Consider the following 22,997-nt stretch of genomic DNA (forward strand, 5'->3'; position numbering starts at 1 on the left):
GTCATTGGCATGCAAAAGCACCACAATTTGGTCCATAAGCTCTCTCTCTCTCTCTCTCTCTCTCTCTCTCTCTCTCTCTCTCTCTCTCTCTCTCTCTCTCTCTCTTTCTCTGCCCTTCTTTATGAACAAGCTCAGTAGTTTAGAACAAATGCTCATATCAGCACAATCCCATCCTGTTTGCTTCCGTCTCTCCCTGTAATTCTCCAGAGGGATGAGACACTGAAAATAGATGCCTCTGTCAATTTGGAGAAGAGAATCAAGTGCATTAGACAGCTGAGACGAGAAATAAAATCAATGTTGTCAGCAGACAACTCTTAAGAGGGCAATGTTAAAAAGTTTGGGGTGAGAGAATTAAGGGGAATGGCTGACTAGGTCCATGTCCTATTGCCTTTTCTCTTCCTGCTGCCCATTGAGATCAAGGGAAATGAGAAGTGACTGCTGTACAGTATGTGCTCTGATAGCTCTCATGGGGGCGGGGACCCTGAATGATTAAAGATTAAAACAGCCTAAGCGTAAGTTTCAGTGTGCAGTGAGTTCCCTTATGTGTTGGTTGGGGACGTTTTCGTCCACTAGGGGGTAAAGTTGAGTCTTATTTTGACATACTTTCTCTGTGTTTCAGCTAATGGAATGATTTTTGGTGACAAATCTTATTTTGACACATATTTTGGGAAAATCCTTTGAAAATTTTCAAACACTTAACAATACACTGTGGGCAAATTCACTACCCTTTCGTTATGTTCGTGGACAAAAATAACCACCAAATTAAACTGCTGGAGATTGATTAAAGATTAAAACAGCCTAAGCGTAAGTTCCAGTGTGCAGTGAGTGGTGGTAAAACGCATGTGCAATACTCAGGTACGTATTGCGGCAATTGAGAATGTCCAGGGAGTGGCCCATGAGATTCCCTTTCCTGCAGAGTTTAGCTTTAACCCTAATCAAACACACCTGAGCATGCTAATCAATGTCTTCAGAATCGTTAGAAAATCACAGGTAGGTGAGTTTGATCAGGGTTGGAGTTAAACTCTGCAGCACATTGGCCCTCCAGGGCAAGGTCTGAGGAACCCTGCTCTACGCTAATGTTTCATTTGTTTGTGCAAATCTCCAGTATGGTGTCCATTTGAGACCAACTCTTAAGCCCATGCATCTTAATAAAGCCTATAGGGTGTGTGATAGTGACAAAGTAATGCTATTTAATTAATAAAGGTTTGAGGAACCCTGCTCTCCCTTACCAAAAAGTAGTATACTTCAAGTTTATTTTATTAAGTATACTTAAGTATAGCTCAAGTATATTTAGACTTTTTGTAAGTATAAGTCAAGTATACTTAAATGTCATTTTAAGTATATTTCTAACAACTCTCTCCCGGGTCCTCACCGCCACACCTCGTACTTGCTCCGAGTGGCCTCGCTTTCTTATTTTTAGTTTAAAAGAAGTATACTAATAGCAAACTTTAATAAACTTCTTTTCAAAAAATACTATCACGTGATTCAAACCGTAACTCCAAACCACACAATCACAATACCATATAGCATGAGCTACCAAGCTACCTCACAAGTGCAATACCATATAGCATGAGCTACAAAGCAAACCTAAGCTGTATATGTGACACTAAAATTCAAAAGTATCAGTTTTCAAATCTTGCAGCATGTTAAAATTATTTTCAAGTTATAACATAATATTGTGCAAGAAATTTAGTGAAAATTAGGCTTTCTTAATTGAAGCTCTGACCCTGTAAATTTGCACTGCTTCTAAACTGGAAACTGTACGATTCGTACGTATAGGTAGGTTTTTTGAGTTTTGCAGAAACATTGGTTGAGACATGTATTTACAATGAGCCTGGGTAGCTCATCATTACCAGCAACCACCTGCTACCTGCTAACAATGAAGAAACGGACAAGACACAGTACCTTCAATACACTGTAGATGGAATTATAACTTATTTTGTAGCAGAAATAAACTGCTGCAGAAAAAATAATAATTGCATTACTTATCACAGATATATTGGAGTAAATTGTACATATATTTATTAAAAAATGTTGTCAAGTAGAGAGTAAAGGCTGCTGATGATGCTCAGTAAAAGTCAAAAAGATACTTAAGTACAATAACTAATTACATATACTCAAATACTTTACACTACTGGTACATTCAAATGTCAAAGTATTCTCTCCACCTGAACACTCCCTCTCACTTCAGCCGGCCAATGAGGCAGTGGATATAGATACATATGGTGCCGACAAGCCAAGGAGACAGGGGAGCTGAAGCAGGCATATGTACACTAATGTTTCATTTGTTTGTGCAAAGCTCCAATATGGTGTCCATTTGAGACCAGCCCTTAAAAGCCCATGCATCTTAATAAAGCCACTAGGGTGTGTGATAGGGACAAAGTAACGAGAGAAATGCTCTTAAACTAGCCCTGCCACTGAAGCAGACTCATCTATCAGTGGGCAAATCTATCAGAAGCCCTGTGGTGCAGGAGAGAGGGGGTAGATCCTAGGAGGTTAATAATCCAACAGCCAAATTACTGCCAGCGGTTTGTTTTGCCCCTGGGTTGTTTCTGCATGATGGCGGCGAGGTTTTATTTTCTATTATTCTGGAGTATGGAGTCCCATGGCACTTCTTTCTGCCGTGCTTAGTGGGAGCATATTTTTTCTTTCTTTTTTTTTTTTAAGTGTGGATCTAAAAAACTGGGAGGAAATTTAGTTTTTGGAGTGTTTTTATTTGTGCCAGTTCCATTTGGGCTTATCCTTCTTTTGTTGCTCTCCTCTCACTTATGTCAGTTGTATTAGGTTATTTTGTTAGCCATATGGCTGTTAATAATCTAAAAATGTTTCTGATTCCACATTATGGGTTCTAATCACCGCATTGGCTGTAGTCAGGAAAAGAAAAGTAAGATTCTCTTTCAAAGGAACTTCAAACTGCGTCCTCTAGGGGTCGCTATGGAGAACGCCTCATTGTGACCCGTGTCTGAAGCATACATTGAAAACACCAACGACAAGTTGGCTGGCGACAGCCCATTACGTCACTACCGGTGCGACTATAGTATAAATACACGTCATTCTCTTCTTCATCTTCACTGACTGTTTTGTTTGAAGCATGCATTTGGTAAGAGTGCTTCATGGTGAGTACTAGCAAGATGTTTAGAGGGTGACTGCATCCGTGTCATCGTTATTTGACACCCGATGACACACACAATCTCTGCGTTTTTTGTTTGGACACAGAGCATGCACGCAATGTCTTTGAGGGAGCAATCTGTGTGCATTGTGAGTGTTTTTCAATGAAAAAGCTCCGCTCTCGTTTGTCTCTCTTTTCGAGTAAAAAGCCATCTGCTTCACGCGGTTCAGGGCCCGCCGCTGCTGAGGCACGGAGGAGAATGAGCTCGTGGGGATCACAGGTGGATCTGGTCGATGAGTTTAGAGAAGGGCTTTCCCTTTCACGCTTGTCAGCTGGGGACGAGAAAGAGCCGCTGGAGGATGATGTTATTTCTTTAACAATGTCTGATCCGGAGGCTAGTGCTCTGCTGGGTTCGGCCCAGCAAGAGCAGGTGATGTCTGAGGACGGTGAAGAAGCTGAGGCAGAGCCTTCTCAATCCTCTTGCCCTTCGTATGAAGAGCTGTTGGAGGTTATGGATCGCAAGGTTGGACTTGCCGTGGAAGCGTGCTAAGAAGGTGGTGCTGCGAGGTTGTCTCGACGAGTGTTATCTTTCTGACCATAGCCCTCCAGCTCAGGTGAGCCTTCCATTTCTGCCTGATCTCCATACAGAGGTCGAAAAGGGATGGAATTGGATGGATTTTGTGGATTATCAAAAGTACCAGTGATGTACGTGGATTTCTTAAGTGCTAGAGAAAAAATATTCTGTGTGAAACTTGAAAAAACTTCTCTTCTTCTATGCAATTAGACTTTAAACCCTCCTGTTTTGGTTTTGTAATCTATATTTTAAGACCCAAACCGTATCCCGTGTAAGTACTGTATGTTAATATAAACACATTTTTGAAGTGTGAAAGAATGGAATTCTTAATGCAACACAAGGGCACATTACACACAACACAACACACATTAGCAGGCATTAGATGTTATCCTGTTCTTTAATATAGTTGGTTTTCTCTGTGATAATGGAGCAATGTTTTGCTCCTGGTGAGCATGTTAGATAAAGTTTGTCAAACTTCAAAAAACAATTGTGCCTAGCTGCCTATATAATAACACATCTGGTTTAAAGGTACACTGTGTAACTTTTGGCACTCTAGCAGTTAACAAAAATCTGAATATAAACACTTATTATGAGCATACTATATTGATTCAGACAAAAAAAACAAAACAAAACAAAAAAACCTTGGTGTACCTTTATTGGAATGCATATTTCAAGGTAATTCTATCACCCACTTGAGTACTAATGTCTATTTCCAACAGTATCTTTAAGAATTCTATTGACTTAAATTTTTTGAACAAAGAACACTGGGGCTCTTTTAAGAATACCATCTCTTTGCATCGCATAGATCATCATACAGGTTTGGAGCAACATGTTGGATAGTAAATGATGACAGAATTGCTATTTTTATTTTATTTTATTTTATTTTATTTTATTTTATTTTATTTTATTTTATTTTATTATTATATATAATAAAACCTATTAACAAAATTAAACAATCCAGATTTTTAATATCACATATGTAAATGGATACATTAAATATAATTGTATATATTACATTCTACAAAATATGATATGATAATTATTATTTTGAAATTATTATTAATATTATTATTGTTGTTGTTGTCATCTTCTTCTTCTTCTTCTTCTTCGTCTTATTATTATTATTATTATATAACAACAACAATCACAATACAAATTTATGTTTGTTGTTGTTTTCCATTGCTTTATTTTTTTTTTCCTTCACTTTTAAAGATGGAGTTTACTGTGAACTGTGAAAAGATAACAGTGCTTCATTCATATTCATATAATTGCAACACATTCTTTGTGATTTAAAAATTGGGCCAAACCATTCTGTGTTCTCAGGCATTGTTCAAATTAATTTTAAAATAGTTACTGGACAACTGAATTATTATTATTTATTTTTTTTTTTCACATTTGGCGCTTGGCATGTATTAATTCATAGGCCCTGTAAATGTGTAGATATAAACTTGGCGGGTTAATTTCCTAATTGGCTCTATTTGTCATGTGGCGTGTAGTCTAAACATTACCATATATATATATATTTTTTTTTTTGTGACCATTTAGCCTCTGTAAAATAATGTAAAAATACCAGTATGCAGCCCCAGGTCCATAAACTTTCACCTTTCAAAGCTCCTACCATCGTTTTATATTAGCAAATCCAGAAGTAAATGAAACGTGCGGCAACTTCACGCTAGAACTGTATGATTGTCACGGTCATAGAGACAAGAACAAAAGAGATTGAGATTTGAGATCTCAGCAATCTGTCTGTATTTTATACAGTAGCTTGCAGTTCTACTCATCTCCAGAGTGTAATGGAGTGTGCGATACACACCAATGAGCTCATGAAGTCTGATGGGTCACCTGTTTGTGTTTCTATCCCCCGCCCTTCATTTACCTCTTCACATCCTCTCCAGCTTTAGCTGTTTTCTCTTTCCTCGACCTGTTCTCTCTCATTTGCTTCTTCTCTCCTCCAGCTGTGACATGGGAGAAATCATGCATGAAAAAATGTTTAGACCGACTATAATTGGCTGTTCCTGCACATATAAACATGCAAGTTTACGCAAACACATTCCCTGATAGTGGTTCCAGAACAGGAAGAGGTTTGTAAAGAATGCACCAAGGTTTTTTGTTTGTTTGTTTGTTTGTTTGTTTGTTTGTTTTTTTATCTCATGGTTGACTGACAGTAATTCATACAGACACTTTCATTTGGGAGCGGGTGCCATCTTTAATCTTCTCATAAGATGACCTAAATGACTTCCGTTCTGACTTCTTTCCCTTGGCTTTCCCTCTCTCTTGCTTCCCCTGGACAGCGCCCGTCCTTCTCTCTTATAGAATCCCTCGGTAGGGGTCGTGAAAGCTGTCAGCGGGCTGTATCATTAGCCATGCCACATCTCAGAAAATTCCAGAATTCAGTCTCTTGGCAGAAAACAGAAGTGTTTAAAATGGAATTGGATTTGAGAGTCTGTTTTGGGCCAAAGTGGCACTCACTGGTATTAGGTGACACAATGCATGAGGACATGTTGGCTAACCGCATACCAAAATAGAATTTCAGTAATCTGGCAGTGAAGGGGATGAAGTGATAAAAGCATTTAGAGGACAAATACTACGTCCTTTAAGAGAACTGAAACAGAAGGACATTTAATGCAGGGGACTAAGCTTTGGGGTGGAACATTTAGTGAAATAAATAATCAAGATTAATACAATTAATCATGAATTATCGATTATTATTTTTCATTTAAGTTTCATTTGCATAAAGTATTTGAACACTTTTGAACATTTAAAAATGTCTGAATTCATTGAATTAGAAATACCAAGTGACACCTGCAAATAAATGATGCTAGAGCTTTTCTCAGAACTTACTTCACATTTTAGAGGCTTTTTCTCAATTGTTTTTAACCATCTGGTCTCAAGATCATTTCTTTGTGGACTGATTGAGTGGTGCACCAAAATTTTGGCTACAGAAATTATTTTTTCTTAAACCGTAAACAAGCAAGCAAGCAAGTGCGAATGAACGAACAAACAAACAAACGAATGAATGAATTTTCACTTTTGTCCAAAATGGTTTTGTGGGGGCCAAAATTGTTGACCAAAACAGTGATGTTTAATTAGCCATATTTGGACTATTTCAGCATCTATTCCCTGATTTTTAAGGTAAGGGAAAAATAAAAAAAAATTATGTTAAATATATGCACTATATTATAATATGTATAATAAGTGTACATACTCATTATACTATTAGCCATGTCTTCATTACTTAAATAAATCTGTCACAAAATCAAGTTATTACATATAAATACATAAAACATAATTAAGTTGATTTAAAAACTGACATATGTGCAATTTAAATGTTTGTATGCAGCTCAGTGTTTATTTCTAGTCAATGTAGTGTTGACCCCCACCTCGGGTACTCCGACCACATCTCTGTTATGCTAATTCCAGCATGCAGACCACTTCAGAAACTCACCAAACCAGTTCAAAAACTCATCACAGTTTGGCCAGATGATGCTACCTCAATACTACAGGACTGCTTTCAGACTGGAGCATGTTTAAAGAGGCAGCCACCTACAACAACCTCACAAACTTGCAGGAGTACACTGAAACTGTGAGTGCTTATATCAAAAAGTGCATTGATGATGTTACAGTCATCAAGACCATCACCACACGGGCAAACCAGAAGCCGTAGATGACAGCAGAGGTTTGTGGGCTGCTAAAGACCAGAGATGAAGCATTCAGATCAGGAGATAAAGCAGCCCTCAAAACAGCAAGAGCCAATATGTCCTGTGGCATCGAAAATGCAAAACGGTCATATGCTCAAAAAATCAACAATCACTTCACAGACAGCAGAGACACACGGAGCCTGTGGCAAGCCATTCAGACCATCACAGACTACAAGCCCCCGCCACAGGCCTGTGATGACAACACATCCCTCCCGGATGCAGTCAACCACTTTTATTCACAGTTTGAAATGCCGAATTAGACACCTGCACAAAAACTGCCCATACCTCCCAACGACCAGGTGCTCTGTCTGTCTCCAGCCAACGTAAGGAAGGAAGGAAGGTCCTGACGACATACCTGGCCGTGTACTGAAAGACTGTGCTGCACAGCTGACAGATGTCCTAACCTAACAGATATCTTCAACACCTCGCTGAGCCAGGCAGTCGTCCCCACATGTCTCAAATCCACAACCATCATACCGGTACCAAAAAAATCACCTGTGTCCTGTCTAAATGACTACCATCCCATAGCGCTGACTCCAATCATGATCAAGAGCTTTGAGAAGTTAGTTATGCACAGCATCAAAACCAGCCTCCCCAACACACTCGATCTGCTCCAGTTTGCATACCGTCCAAACCGCTCTACAGACGATGCAATTTCCTCCACCCTCCACCTGGCTCTTACCCACCTAGAAAATAAAGACTCCTATGTCAGAATGCTGCTCATCGACTTCAGCTCAGCATTCAACACAATAATCCCACAACAGCTCATTAATAAACTAAACCTGCTGGGGCCTTAACAATTCCCTCTGTAATTGGATCCTGGACTTTCTAACTGGAAGACCTCAGTCAGTCCGTGTCGGCCACAACACCTCGAGCACTACCACACTGAGCAAAGGTGCCCCACAAGGCTGTGTGCTCAGCCTGCTGCTCTTCACGCTGCTGACCCTCGACTGCACTGCCAAGTTCAGCTCCAACCACATCATCAAATTTGCGGATGACACAACTGTGGTATGTCTCATCAGCAACAGCGATGAAACGCACTACAGAGAGGAAGTGGCACAGCTGGCTGAATGGTGTGGCACTAACAACCTGTCCCTCAATGTGGAGAAGACAAAGGAGGTTGTGATGGACTTCAGGAGAAACTCCGTTGACCACCCCCCACTGATCATCGACAGCTCAACTGTGGAGAGAGTCAGCAGCACTAAACATTTATATATAGTATATTCATATTCAAAATCTGTCAGTAGGTTAGTTGTGTATAGGTATAGTATTATGTGAAGCATTTATATAGTCTGTATTTTTTAGCTTATGTATAGGTAAACATTTATATATAGTATATCCATAGTCAAAATCTGTCAGTAGGTTAGTTGTGTTTAGGTTTATACTGTTTTACTTCATTGTTGTACAGTATGTCTGTATTTATGTAGCACCATGGTCCTGTGAGGCACGACATTTCGTTCCACTGTATGTCCACACGTAGCGGAATGACAATAAAGCTCAACTTGAACTTGAACTTATTATTGTTATCATTATTATTATTATTATTATTATTATTATTATAGCAATATATATTTCATAATTTTGCAGTCCTACTACCCTTCACTGAAAGGAAAAAAAAAAGTATATATATATATATATATATATATATATATATATATATATATATATATATATATATATATATATATAATTGAAACATAGTTGTTCCGATATGGACTAATAGCGAGTCCAAAATAAAAGAAAGGCAAGAATCATCAGGAGAGCCCATATTTCATGTTATTCTAGCCATGCACAATACTTTATGAATCATAAAGTCACCGTAGATGCTTGTCAACACCTTGAGGCTAATTGCAGATATGAAAGTGCAATGTTCTGAATTACTCAAGTGGGTTGAAGTAGGCTATGGTTTAACCTTTACAATGCAAAAATACATTTTAAGTGTTTTGAAAGCCTTGGAAAGCATTACTGGATTGTATGTAGACCTTGACCACTCTTACATTTCATTTAATATTTATTTGATCTGTATGCCTCTCTCTCTCTCTCTCTCTCTCTCTCTCTCTCTCTCTCTCTCTCTCTCTCTCTTCTTTTTTTAATTTGTTTTAGAGACCCATTACCTATTCTGATATATGTTTGCATTTATTTATCCACCAATGATTTTCCTTTACATTTCTCCTGTTGATATGTGCTCCATTTAGAGGAACAAACATACATAATTTCTTGAAATGTCTTTGTTTATATTTAATGTTGGTTGTAGAACAGTACACATTATGCTGTGCATTACAGCATTCAATTTGCAGTCAACATTAAAGAAATCTGTCAAATATGGCAGTTCATCTTAGGACTGTGTGTGCATGTTAATTGTATAAAAATCAAGTTCACTTTTGATAATTGTTATATTAAAGTTTGTAGGGGACTTGGAAAGTGCAAAATAAAAGTAAAAAAATAAATAGAAAAACTGATGCAGCAAAAGGCGAGAGAAACAAATAGCGAGAAACAAAGTGAGATACAGATAGGGAAAGTGGCTGTGTTGCTGTCCTGCTGACAGCAAAGCATCATGGGGCTTGTTTGTGCAAGTGTTTATAGATATATATTTTGTCACTCTCCCACAGTGTGTGAGTTATGGTAAAGATTATTTGGCCTTTCCTAACTGTCAGAGCCAACAGACTTTTTGGAACTGATAAATACAGAAATCAACATATTTATAAATCAAAGGGCAAACAGGCTTTTAATGAAATGTAGTTTATGTCCCTAGAGATGTTCTCTCTCCTGGTCCGTATCTGGAAATTAAATGTGTGTCCTTCAGGAGGAATTAATGTGCCAGGATTGTGTCATGGTAATCTTACCCAGCCAGAGTTTTTAATATAATCTTGCATCTTGGGTGTTTCTTCAAGTTTGGGTGCTTTTATGTCCCAGGGCTTGTGTTTTATTTAAAAAAAATGTATATATATATATATATATATATATATATATATATATATATATATATATATATATATATATTATATAATTATTTATTTATTATAAACATACGTTCAGGATAAGAATATACACAGGTGTATATGCATATATATATATATATATATATATATATATATATATATATATATATATATATATATATATATATATATATATGTGTATATGTGTGTGTGTGTGTGTGTATGAGTGTGATTATGTGAGGAGAAAAAAATAATATAAAAATATAAATAAATTACATGATAAGCATAATAATTAAAAAAAATAAAACCAAATTAATTGTGCATCAATCTGGACTGAGAAACTGCCCCCAAAAGATAAAGTCATAATTGTGTCAGCTGAGAAAAAAAAAAAAAAACATTGAATAGAGATAACAAAAAGTAGCTTTAGAAGAAATATTCTGAGTCAAAATTTACTACACTTAAACTTTTAAGGCTACATTGTGGCCATAACATTGTTTTCAGAAGCTGAGTCTGAAGTGGCATTTACACATGTTTACATAGACTGGTTAGAGGTGGCATGAATGCACTTACACTACAATTAGAATGGCATAAATAATAATATAAGATTAATGGGTTTGAAAAAAATAATAATATTGACATATGAAATGATTTTGAAAAATGACCCATTTGGATGAAACTCTTAATATGAAGCTAAAACCTCCAGTAGGTGGCGCCAAGTCACTGTGGTAATGAGTGAGTCATTCAGTGAATATTGAATGACTGATTGAATGAGTCACTGAATCATTGACTCAGTAGTCTTGTTTGAAAACATGGATTCTTTCAGTAATGAAACACCGCTGTCTGTGTGTTTCTCAGAAAGGCACTAAAGTTCTGCTACTTTGTTTGGAACTATTTTTGTTGGCAAAATTGAGCAAAAAAACAGACAATAGGGATGATACTGTGTCTAAAATGTAACACAATGTTAACTTCTTGTTTATTGAAAAGCTTATTGTTGTATAAAAGCAATATCACATTTGTAGTCATGCAGATATTTAGGGGAAAAAATCGCACCCTTGTCGCATATAATATTTTTAAGTTATATCATATAATATAAAAATTAGACAAACCCAGTCAGTGCCATTTTTGCACTCATTTCTTGAATTTTATGGGTTTGTAGCTGCATTCTTGCAGGCTATATCACGCAGTCAGTCAGCATCTTGCATCTTGTTCATCAGTAACTGCATTCAATGTAAGATTACAGAGAGGTCTGGGCTGGAGCAGGCTAATCTGGTCTTTTTTCCATAAATAATCACACCAAATTTACATGTTAAATCGACAGCCATTTATAGGTAATCATATAGGTTATATAAAGATTATATATAAAAGTATTGTTTAATATTAGTGCACCTGGTTACCAAAGAGCCTGAGATAGAAATAAGAGATGCGATATGTGAATAAAACAAAGCAAAATCAAGCTAAAAAAAAATAATTTTTACTGTATGTTATTTCTAATTAAGCTGTCAAATCAAATATGCAGAAAGTGTGAAAATATTATTTAATTATATTTTATTTAAGATGTCATTTCTGCCATCATCAGTTCCACCACGGAATTAAACATTAAACACATTACATCATTTTTAGATGTGGCTGAAATGAACCTGTGATGGGATTTTTTTTATATATTTTTTTTTTTTACTTTCAGAAATAAACAAGAATAGTGACAGAATTCTCATTTGATGCTTATAACGCACCCTCTTATTCTGACCAAGAATCTGCTACCTTTCACCTTTATCTGACCAAGAACCAGTCTTTAAATAATAATGCAGTCTTTCATCAGTGTTGTGTTTGTATTTGAGTAAATGCAGCTTAGTCCTAAATTACTGTTATTATGTTGATTTATCTGAAGTCTTTGATTAGAATGTCTGTCTTGTTGTATCTTTTACTCTTCTCTTTTTTCTCCTCACCTCTCCTCTCCCCCTCTCAGATCTTTCTAAACGCAAATTCAATCCGTCTTGGAAATCTTCCACACGGGAATGTGGACCCATTGCTCGGTCCAGGGACCACGTACCCCAAACAGACTGTGTACGAGGTGTGCGTATGTCCCAGCGGCAAGTTGTATCTGTCTCCGGCAGAGAGCTCCTCCACCTGCCAGACCACAAACAGTGTGTGTCTCTGGAGCTGAGAAAGGTGGGTGGGCCATGGACCACCCAGCACCAGAAAGGCCTTCCTTCACCTTTCCACTCCTGTTCCTTCCCTTCCTCCTCTCCTCTGACCTCAATCCTATCTTTTCTGTTAAGCCTTTTTTTAACCACCCATCCATCCCTCTGTCCATTCCCCCATCCATTTGTCTATTCAGTTTCTATCTGTCGTGTCTGTCTGTCTGTCTATCTATCTATCTGTCTAGCTATTTAGCTAGCTGTCCGTCATAAAAGTATATATTTGTATATCTGTGTGTCTGTTTGTCTGTCTATCTATCTAAGTACCTGTCTATCAAAAAAGCAACCTTGTGGCTGTCAGTGAGTCAGTTTGTCTGGCTAGCTAGCTGTTTATCATAAAGGCATCTATCTGTCTGTCTATTTATCTGGGGTGACCATACAAGCTCTTTTTTCCCAGACACATCCTGGCCAGGATTTTTATTTTGCCTAAAATATCCAGGTTTTGGCTTTGTTTTCCTGTTTTCATACTTGCATGACCAATACCATTCAGGCATTGTACGTAATAGACCAATCGTGGTGCATAAGAAGGTGGGATCTACACAGAACCGTTAAAGCTATCCAAAAATGTGCATATATTAGGTGTGACACTGCACAGACTGATCGGTGTATGACATCAGTCAAACACATTATTTAGGCAATGTAGAAATCCTGGCCAGGATGTGTCTGGGAAAAAGGGCACGAAAGGTCACCCTAGTTTATCTGTGTGGCTGTCAGTCAGTCAGTCTGGCTGGCTAGCTAGATGTCTATCATAAAAGCATCTGTCAGTCATAGGGTGGCCATATGTGCCATTCATATGGGACACGTCCTGGCCAGGAATTTAATATTGCCTAAAACATCCAAAGCAGTTTGACCAATAGCATGCAGGTATTGTACATAATCGACCAATCATGGGGCTGCGCGTGAGAAGGTGAGATCTACAGGGAACAATCAAAGCACTGCAAATATGCACACGTGTTTGTTCGTTCGTTTGACTTGAAGCCTCGCTGCACACCGATCAAAAAAGACACCAAAGTAGGTGCAAGAGCGATTCAAAAGCATAAGGAGCCATCTACGTTGCTCTCTATAGTTCTCTTGAATGTCACACAAATATCGACCTGCACAGTGCAAACAGCCTAAACCTGGATATTTTAGGCAAATTTAAAATCCTGGCCGGGACGTGTCCCATATGAACGGTGCATATGGCAGCCCTAGTCAGTCTGTCTGTCTGTCTGTCTGTCCCCATGTCTTTCTCACAGTGACTATCACTTTCTCCCTTTTTTTGTCATTTTTTCTTTGTCTTCTTTGTTCTTTCTCTTTCAATTTCTCCTCTTTCCTATCTTCCTCTTCCCCTTTGTGCTCTCAAGCAGAAATCAGGAATCATTAGACTGTCTTGGCTCAGTTGAAGCCGCATCTTCCCAATCTGTAAATGGAGCAGAAACAGCGTTTTTTTTTTTTTGAGTGTTTTTTGTTCTTCTTATTTTTGTATGAGCGTCTGACTCAGTGGAGGATTGTGAATGTGTGCTGCCTGGGACGCTGGACTGCACTCGTGAATGAGCACACACACGGCGACCCGCAAACGAGCGCGTGTTTTTCTAAAGAAGATACAAAGGTGCCTTTGCTACTGTTAGTAAAGCACATCACCTGCTACTGACCTTCCACGTGCAGTAAGACTAACCTCCGCTAGGAAAACTGACCGAAAGAACCCTCTCCTCTCTTTTAGTTCAAGGGTCAAAGAGATACTACGATAAACAGAAAGAAAACACAAACTTACTTTCCTCTTGGATGTTTCTTTTTGGAAAAAAAGCACAAGAATATGCCATGTATATAACAACATTAATCAATAATAATAAAAAGAGAAAGTTTATTTTAAGAATTTTGTATTCAAGAATGCTTGATAATGTTTCTTTTTTATTGTTTAGGTCTCATGGACATGTTTACATGTACTATGGTGAGTTAATGTTATTTTTTTTATTATTATTTATTTTCTTTCTTTTTAATACTCTATAACTGTTATCAACCAAATTTAATTGTTGGATTGTGTTTAGGTCTTAACTAAAATTGATCCTGCCAGTCAAAAAGAGGTGCTGTAATCTTTTCCCAACTCTATGGTTGTGTTCATTTTATTTAAAATTTGTGTGTATGTGTGTCTTTTTTATTCCCTCCACATGATGTAGTGCAGAAATCAATACTGCAAGTTCATTATTAACTGTCATTGTTACATTATTTACTGTTTTCAGTGTTTCGGTCCATGGACCACTGCACTTGGGTAAATTAAAATATGATTTAGAGGGTCTTTTCTACAAATGTTTTCACAGTGAATGAAAAGTAAACTGCCAATATGGAATAACCATTCATAGTGTTCTGTAGGGAAAAGTATATACAGTCATGAGAAACAGTTTTTGACCCATTTGGAATTGCATAAAAAAAAAATGTATTCATGCAAGAATAGCTCCTAAAATATAATTTCATAGTAATAAATTAAGTGATAATCAAAAATTCATAATAGTTCTAATTCATAAGCAACATGCACAAATTTAGGAGCCATTCATGTGAAAATCTAATTCCAAAGAGGTTTGCAAACAGTAATCCAATAAAACCTCATTATAACACTAAAATCAAAATCATAAGTTAATAAAGGTTAAAAATTAAACTTAAAATCTATCAGTTGCGAGAGACATGACATGGTATGTTTAGCAACAGGAGATAAAAGGTGAAAAATAAAATGATAATGCCTGTAATAACTGAAGCATACACTTTAAATTTAAAAGCTCAGCTTTGTTTTTGGATGACAAAGACCTGTACAAAGATATCTGAGCAACATACTGTATGCCCGCATAGACATTCTAAATATGGATTCTGAATGGGCTAAAATACAATAGTATGAGGTGCTTAGCATCAAAGTAACTGTTTATTTATGTCTGTGTTTTTGTTCTGTAGGAGAGAAGATTTCTTAAACGAAAACAAAGATATATTTTCTTATAAATTCTATGCAATGTGTTTGTAAGATTGCTCTGAGGTTGGAATATCATTCAGTTATATAAGAGGTCGAAAATAATGTCCTAGATTTTCCTTTCATCATATCTCCAGTATTATAACATTCAAATTAAACTGGCTCATGAAATGAGTTTGAAAATAATTAAAAATAAACATGAAATGATGAACACGTATTTATTTGGGATATTAAATATCTATATTCTGGAGATGAAACCCAAGCAATGTATTTGCCTTTGTTCACTTGCCATGTTATTTCTCACCAATTTTAGTGACTTTGACATTTGGCAGAGTCCAGGGGAGTTGATGTATTTCCTGTGAAGAAAAGTAAGGACATTTGTTGCAACATCTCCCTGTCTCTGTCTTTTTATTTCTTTATTTTCTGTCCATTTTCTATCAATTTTTGACTAGAATGGGTAGAGGCAGGCAGAGGTAGGCTTTGAGGCTTTTGGATCAAATTTACCATGAAATAGAACATCTTCATAAAAGGATGAGGTCAGTGCTTTGGTTAGGACTCATTCCTCTGGCACCTCTACTCTCATTTGGAAAAGCAGAGAGGTCTTATAAAGCTTACGAACTCTGGGAGAGGAGCTAAACATCTGAGGGGAGTGAGGCCCATAAAAAGCCTATTCATTCTTCACTGTATTTTGTGCTCATACATTTTGGCCCAATATTAAAAACGTGTTTTGAGTGTAAAACAAACACCTTTTTTTTTCTTTTTCTTTTTTTCTCAAACATATGTACTCCTTTTCGGTCACTGCACTTTATTTACCCTTTTATGTGTTTTAAAACGAGATTTGAAGGTGAAATATGATTAAATCTGTTTCCAAGGGCTTTGAAAACAAACTTTGTTGAGTCTTGAGATGCGGATTCATCACAAATTCAGTGTGAACTTCATTCTTATCGTTTACTACCATCTGTACTACAGTGTTTGGATGTTGAAAAAGATTTAAAAAAAAAAAACTTGATTTTCTAAAATATGAGTAACTTTTCTAGGACAAAACAGCTGTTAACAGTTCACTTGGATCGAATATCATCTAAGAAGATTGCCTACATTTAATTGTAGTTGTATTCTTCTCTAAATAATGAATGTTTATGAGATTCCTCATTGATATTCAGAATGGATAAACACGTTGAATAAAGAGTCAAGAGGTAGATGAACGGCTCACAATTCACAGGAGGCAAATTACTGAAATGTACACACACTTTACTGTTGTCAGTTTTCACCATCATTCTTATCTTTGTCATTTTCGGTGGACACAAATGAGGCTGTGAGTGATAGACTTGCAGTCTTTACAATAGGGCCTTTCACACCGCTTTAGTTCCAGAACTAAATGTACAGTACTAAAGTACTAGGACGATATTGTACAAACTATTTCCCAGTACCATTTAAAGGGTTGCATTCGCACTGACAGTGTGTACTAGAAAGTGACGTAAGCCGGTGGACAGAAACGTCATTTGTGCGTGGTGTTCAACAATGGAATTAAAGAAGAACAACGTTAACAACAGGTGGATGGTGGATGCATTGATCGGAGCTGTTTTTTTGTTGTGTCTCGCTGGTTTCACAATAATGGACATGGAATGTCGACGTATACGTAAAGTGATTGAAAAAATGGAAATGAGAACTAAGATCCTCCAACGACAACAGACAGTGCTACATTTGCTACAAGTGCCTGCACTTCAGCGTACATCCATCTATCGCTGTTTTCCAAACTTGCAAAATAAGTTGACACAATGTTTACAGTATGTTTACATGGCATTTTAAATCATGGCAGGTGAGGCCGTTTTCGTATGCGTTTGGCCAATCAATGTATACTTATGTCATGGGTAATACCAGTTGTGCTGGTTAGACCCTGCTCCGGACTAAAATCGCACCCAGTTCCGGCGGTTCAAAAACGCCAAAAAGTGGGTAGTTCCACAATTAGTTCTGGTACTATGAAAAGGTTCCTGCGGTGCGAAAGGCCCCTTTAGACACACACTGTATAAAGGTCCTAGATCATGTAATTTTCACAAATCACAAAATCACAACTTTCAAAACCATTTTATATAGTGTTTTGTCTACTAAAAGGATTTTTTTTCTTTTTTTTCAGTCCACTGAACACACTGTATTGCTTTTCCTCACAAAAATCCTCATTTTCATTCTTGACAAAAAATAAATAAAGGTCTATGCGGTCTTGAAGAACAACATTTAAAGAGGCATTTACAGTTGAGTCACAGTTGCATGCGTTTTTTCAGCAGAAAACCCGTGACATGTTTGAAAACCACCTGCAATTCAGTCATTGTTTATGTTTTCAGAGCAAACTCACCTTCTTTCTATGTAAATTACTCTCATTATATATTGCACCTTATTCACAAAACTGTTTACCTGGTGCAATTCATGTTGCGCTAGCCTGTGGAATTTAAATTTATAAAAGATATGTTTGTTTTCATTTTCTATTTATTTTTTTTTTATATTTTTTTATAGCATTATAACTTGCCATATATACAGATATGGAGATTATAAGTGTGCTTTCTGCATTTTAAAGAGTCAGTCTGAATGTCAGGATTGCCGATGTTGTAAAAGTACTACAGTTCAAAATTTTGGGTCAGTTTTTGAAGTCTCTTATGCTCACCAAGACTGCATTTATTTAATTAAAAGTACAGTAAAAATGTTAACATTGTGAAATATTTATTTATTTTATTATTATTATAATTATTTTAAAATTTAAAATAATTGTTTTATTGTTTTAAAATGTAATTTATTCCTATTGAATTTTCAGCATCATTACTCCAGTTCTCAGTGTCACATGATCCTTCAGAAATCATTCTAATATGTTGATTTGAGTGCTCAAAAAATATTCTCATTTTTATCAATGTTGAAAGCAGTTGTGGTGCTTATAATTTTTGTGTAAACACGTTTCATCAATTGATTGCATCTTAATAAATGTATTAATTTATTTCTGAAGAAGAAAAAAAAAAATCCCAAACTTTTGAACGGTATGTCAGAACACAGTGTGTTCGTCTGCATTTGTTCTGTCTTTCTAAAACTTTAAGTACATGACTTTTGAAGTTATTTCAGTATTAATTTTATCAAGGACAGATAATGGGAAAAAGATGACAAAGGTAGCAGACAATAGAAAAAAAAAAGTCACATTAGCTAACAGTAGCAGGATTATTTTGGTCATCTGTAATGATCTTGGCTGTAGCACTTTCAAGTCACGGAGATTCTTTGATGTCTAACGTAACATGATTCCTGGTGCACATCTGCCGTAATGGCACAGAATAACACAGAAGCTAATATGAGCGCTCTCAGGCCTATTAAATCAGATTAGGCAGGCAATCACCTGAAGCAATGTGTCTAGCCAAGGGCCACACTGCCCCATCAGAGCCATTCAACTGCCACCATTTATTTAATGTAATAGAATGTAATTCAGATTGTAATTTAGAATGATTAATTGTATTATACTGTAGGAACATCAGACGGGTACTGTCACTAATATTTGTCTTACTGTCTGCTTCATGTTTACGGATAAAGCTCACGTCTGGATGATTCATAAAGTCCTGAGGACATGCCTGGAATTCCAGAGTCTTTTTATTCTTTAATCTTCTTTTGTTTTTTTTTATTTTTTTCTTCATTTTTTCTTTTCTTTTTTTTTTTTTTTTGTGTAGTGTTTTTTTTTTTTTTTTTTTTTTACCTTTTTTTTTTCTTTTTTTTTTTCTTTTCTTTTCTTTTTTTTTCTTTTCTTTTCTTTTCTTTTCTTTTCTTTTCTTTTCTTTTCTTTTCTTTTCTTTTCTTTCCTTTTCTTTTCTTTTCACTCAGCCTCCCATTTAATCACAGAATGTAAAATGATACATGCACACAATAACAGACTTTAATAAAAATAAGCTGTACTGATTGATGGCCTTGTTAATTAATTTTCAAAAATGAACAAATGTGCGGGTCTAAGACTATTCATTATATAATAAAAGCTCACTTTAGTCTTCTAAAATACTGAATTTTCTCTGTAAAATGTCCATAATTCTTACTTTTCCATGCACCTAACTACCTGTATTCTCCCATCTTCAGTAAAAGCAGGCAGATAAACAAAATGTATGAATCTTTAACGTTTATGACTTCAGACATTTTAGATGCCAATTCTATCTTCTTCTTTTTTTTTTTTTTTTTTTTTTTTCCTACAGAAATACAATTTGATTAGATATTATAAGGTCAACAAAATATTGATGCATCCATCAAATGTTATTTTCCAGGCCTGTCTTGGAGTATTGCGGTCCCCACAAGAACTTGTTTACTCGGATTATGCTGAGGAGGTTGAATCTAAAGGGATGTGAAAGTTTCTTTCTTTCAAAACTGTTTCAAGGATGATATCCATTTATTTCAATGAAAATCATTTTCCATGTTAGAAAAAAAGAACATACTCACAAAACCTCATCTTCTTGGCATGGAGGGATATTCTAATCCATCTTTTGATGGTTTTGTGTAGAAAAACTGAATCTGATATTGCTGCACTGAAACCCCCAGGTGTCCCGTTAACACCAGGGAGGTCTATGGAGAAAGTTATCTGTTAGGATTCATATTCATCTCACTAGCAGCTGCTCCGTTTCTGCTGCCCTAAGTCAGAATGGCATGAAAATTAGTGGGATTCATACAGTATTAAGTTGAAAATTTAAGTTTTGAGGTTAATCAAACTTTTTTTAAAGAATGAGATCATTCTGTTTCCTTGGAAACATGGTCTTCCTTGATAAGTAGAATCACATTTGTATTATATTTAGAAATAAAAGGGATTGCCCACCAAAAAAAAAAAAAAAAAAAAAAAAAAAAAAACCTTGTCATCATTTGGTCCTAAATCATGTACTTTTCACAAATCACAACTCTCAGAAATGTTTTATGGCATTTTTATCTGCTGATTATACAAAAAAAAAAAAAAAAAAAAGTGAAAGTGACATGACATACAGCCAAGTATGGTGACTCATACTCGGAATTTGTGCAAAGTGCACACACACAGCAGTGAACACACACACACATTTTTTTTTTTTTATTATATTTTTCGGAAAGACGTTTTGTATGGGGAACAGTAATTATTTTGTTAAACAACAGTACAATCCATTGAACACACTGCATTTCTGTCCCTCACAGACATATTTTCATACTTATTTTCAAAAATTTCAATACCCTGCTCAATGGTGCTACCCTGACTAAGGCATATTTACTTCCGGTGTATTTTTTGTCCATATAATGGAAATATGGGAACCAAAATGTTTTGATTCTTCAAAATATGTTATTCTGTGTTCAGCAGAAGAAAGAAAGTCATTCAGGTTTGGAACAACATGAGGGTGAGTAAATTATTTTTTGGATGGACTATCCATTTAGGAGATTTAAAATGAGAATAGATTATTGCATATCTAAAGCTGTAAACTTTTCCAGACAGCCATCTTGTTCAGTTTATGTCCCACAGATGCTTGATCACAGTTTTCGGTCGTTGGGTTGAATAAGTCATTGTGTTTTTTTTTTTTTTTTACTGCGTTCATTTATAGCAACAAAGATACTTAAAAATCAGATCAGAAAGCACCACACAAGCTCAAGGGCAGAAGATTTTCAGAAGTATCGTTCTGCTGAGTGCTTTGAGATTGAAAGGTGCTTTTACTTCATCTCTGACATTCCATCTTCATCATCATGACATTGTCATTGTAATACAAATGACTTTATCATTCACCATTCTTTCAGATTACATTATCTTTTTTAAACTCCATTTTCCTGATTTATTTATTTATTTATAAATTTTTGATTGTTTATTATTGTCACTCCCAAACAAAATGGGATTCCCATATTTATGTCACTCCCATATTTTTTGCTCAGGCCCACAGAGAATTTGCACCAGAAGATAACCTCAGCAGATTTTCCACAAAATCAGAACAGAATTCCATTTATTGGAACTGTCATTCACAAGTTCTACTTCACATCCCCTACTTACATGCTTGTTTATTAAATATTTGGGTAATTACATAATGCTTTCATCTACCAATCATATAAAGTATACTACTATCAGCTCGGTTTCAGATAATTTCACATACATCAAATCCATTTGCCTATATTTAAGGGAACGGCTAATTTAAAAACACCTCAGGGCTCATTTAACTCGGAAAGTGTCTCATACAGTATATATCAGATATTTTCAACCCTGCTCCTAGGGACCTTAGAATCTTATGTCTCATTGTTCCATTGTTCAGTTGGCCATTCTTCTTACAAAATTCTATGTTGTAGGCTTTATTTTTATTTTATTTTTTTCAGGATAATTTTGCACTCAACAAGCTTGAACTTCAGTATGCATCCAGAGACAAAACTTTGTTTCCGCTCTGCAGCATTCTCATTTGAATGAATGGGAAAAAAATAGAGCATGATGTGTGCCGTGACCGCACATTTAAAATTATACAAACAGAAATTGTCCAAGTAAGTTTTGTCTTCATTTTGAACACCATTTTGATTGTTTTAAAAATTGAAGCTTTACATACTTCAATTTGTAAAATGCTTCTTTGTTGTTTTCCTGAAAGCTTATACTTCCTTAGAACAAAATAACATTTGTTTGATAGGTTGTAATATATTGCAAAGACATTCAAGTGTGTCAAGAGTGTCCAAATTATTTTGGTGTCAACTATGCATCTATTACTTTCGGATCAAGATTCCTATTTATTAATTAATCTGGTGAAATTTTATTTGAAAATGTCCTTATTACAATGCACTTCTACAGTACTGAGTAATATTAATTATTAACATGCACTTACTTTAGAATTGGGGCTTGTTTTAGGGTTAGTTGTTTGTTATTATGCATAATTTCTGTTATAACTGTATAGCTACATGTATAACAAGGACACTAAAATAGTGTTACCGTTATGGTGATGTACTTTTTTTTTTTCTTTTTTTTATCATTCAAAGAATATAACAAGATTTATCTAACCATACTTCTACAAAATGATGAATAAAGTTTTTTAATGTTTTATTAAATTTATGAAGGTGCTGTAAACTGAATAAACAGTAAATATTCTATTGTAATTGTACAATACTATCATATTTTATATGAAATTTATAATTGTATCTTGCAACATAGTGAGTTTATTATGGTTTTATAAGTTAATGTTTATTAATAAATGATTAAATCATTTACTTAAACAGTAGATTTATTAGGAATGAACTGTCTAAGTGAGCTACTGAGCCATTCATTCAACTGATTTGTTCTAAAACACTGATTCATTTAATAAACAAAATTCTGTCTTATACTGTAAGTCATTGACTCATTAATTCAACCAATTTGTTCAAAACTATTGATTCATTTAGAAACAAAATAAGTAACTGACTAAGTGTTTGAGACATTAATTCAACCTATTTGTTAAAAAAAGTGGCTAATTTAGTGATAAAAATGAAATGTTACTATGGTTTTGATGTACCTTTGTTTGAAGCTATTTTCGTTGGTGGAGCAAAAACACACAAAGTCACTGGCAATATTGTGTCTAAATTTGAAGTCACTCGGTATTACATGAATT

At 35.6% G+C, this 22,997-nt stretch overlaps 1 protein-coding gene across 3 annotated transcripts in view; it reads left to right on the top strand.

The window, feature by feature from the left end:
- LOC109073381 (zeta-sarcoglycan) overlaps positions 1–15,085 on the top strand; it is a 237,824-nt gene extending 222,739 nt beyond the window's left edge. The window contains exons 8-10 of one of the 3 annotated variants that reach the window (XM_042720236.1): positions 12,284–12,486; positions 14,414–14,442; positions 14,540–15,085. In XM_042720236.1, the coding sequence (XP_042576170.1) occupies positions 12,284–12,481 (198 nt within the window). In that variant the 3' untranslated portion in view covers positions 12,482–12,486; positions 14,414–14,442; positions 14,540–15,085. Of the gene's footprint in view, positions 1–12,283; positions 13,409–14,413 lie in introns of those variants that run through there. The other 2 variants (XM_042720165.1, XM_042720101.1) reach the window with 2 other exon arrangements.
- Positions 15,086–22,997: the final 7,912 nt, after the last annotated feature.

The sequence above is a fragment of the Cyprinus carpio genome, chromosome A1 (genome assembly GCF_018340385.1).
Source record: "Cyprinus carpio isolate SPL01 chromosome A1, ASM1834038v1, whole genome shotgun sequence".
Lineage (NCBI taxonomy): Eukaryota > Metazoa > Chordata > Actinopteri > Cypriniformes > Cyprinidae > Cyprinus > Cyprinus carpio.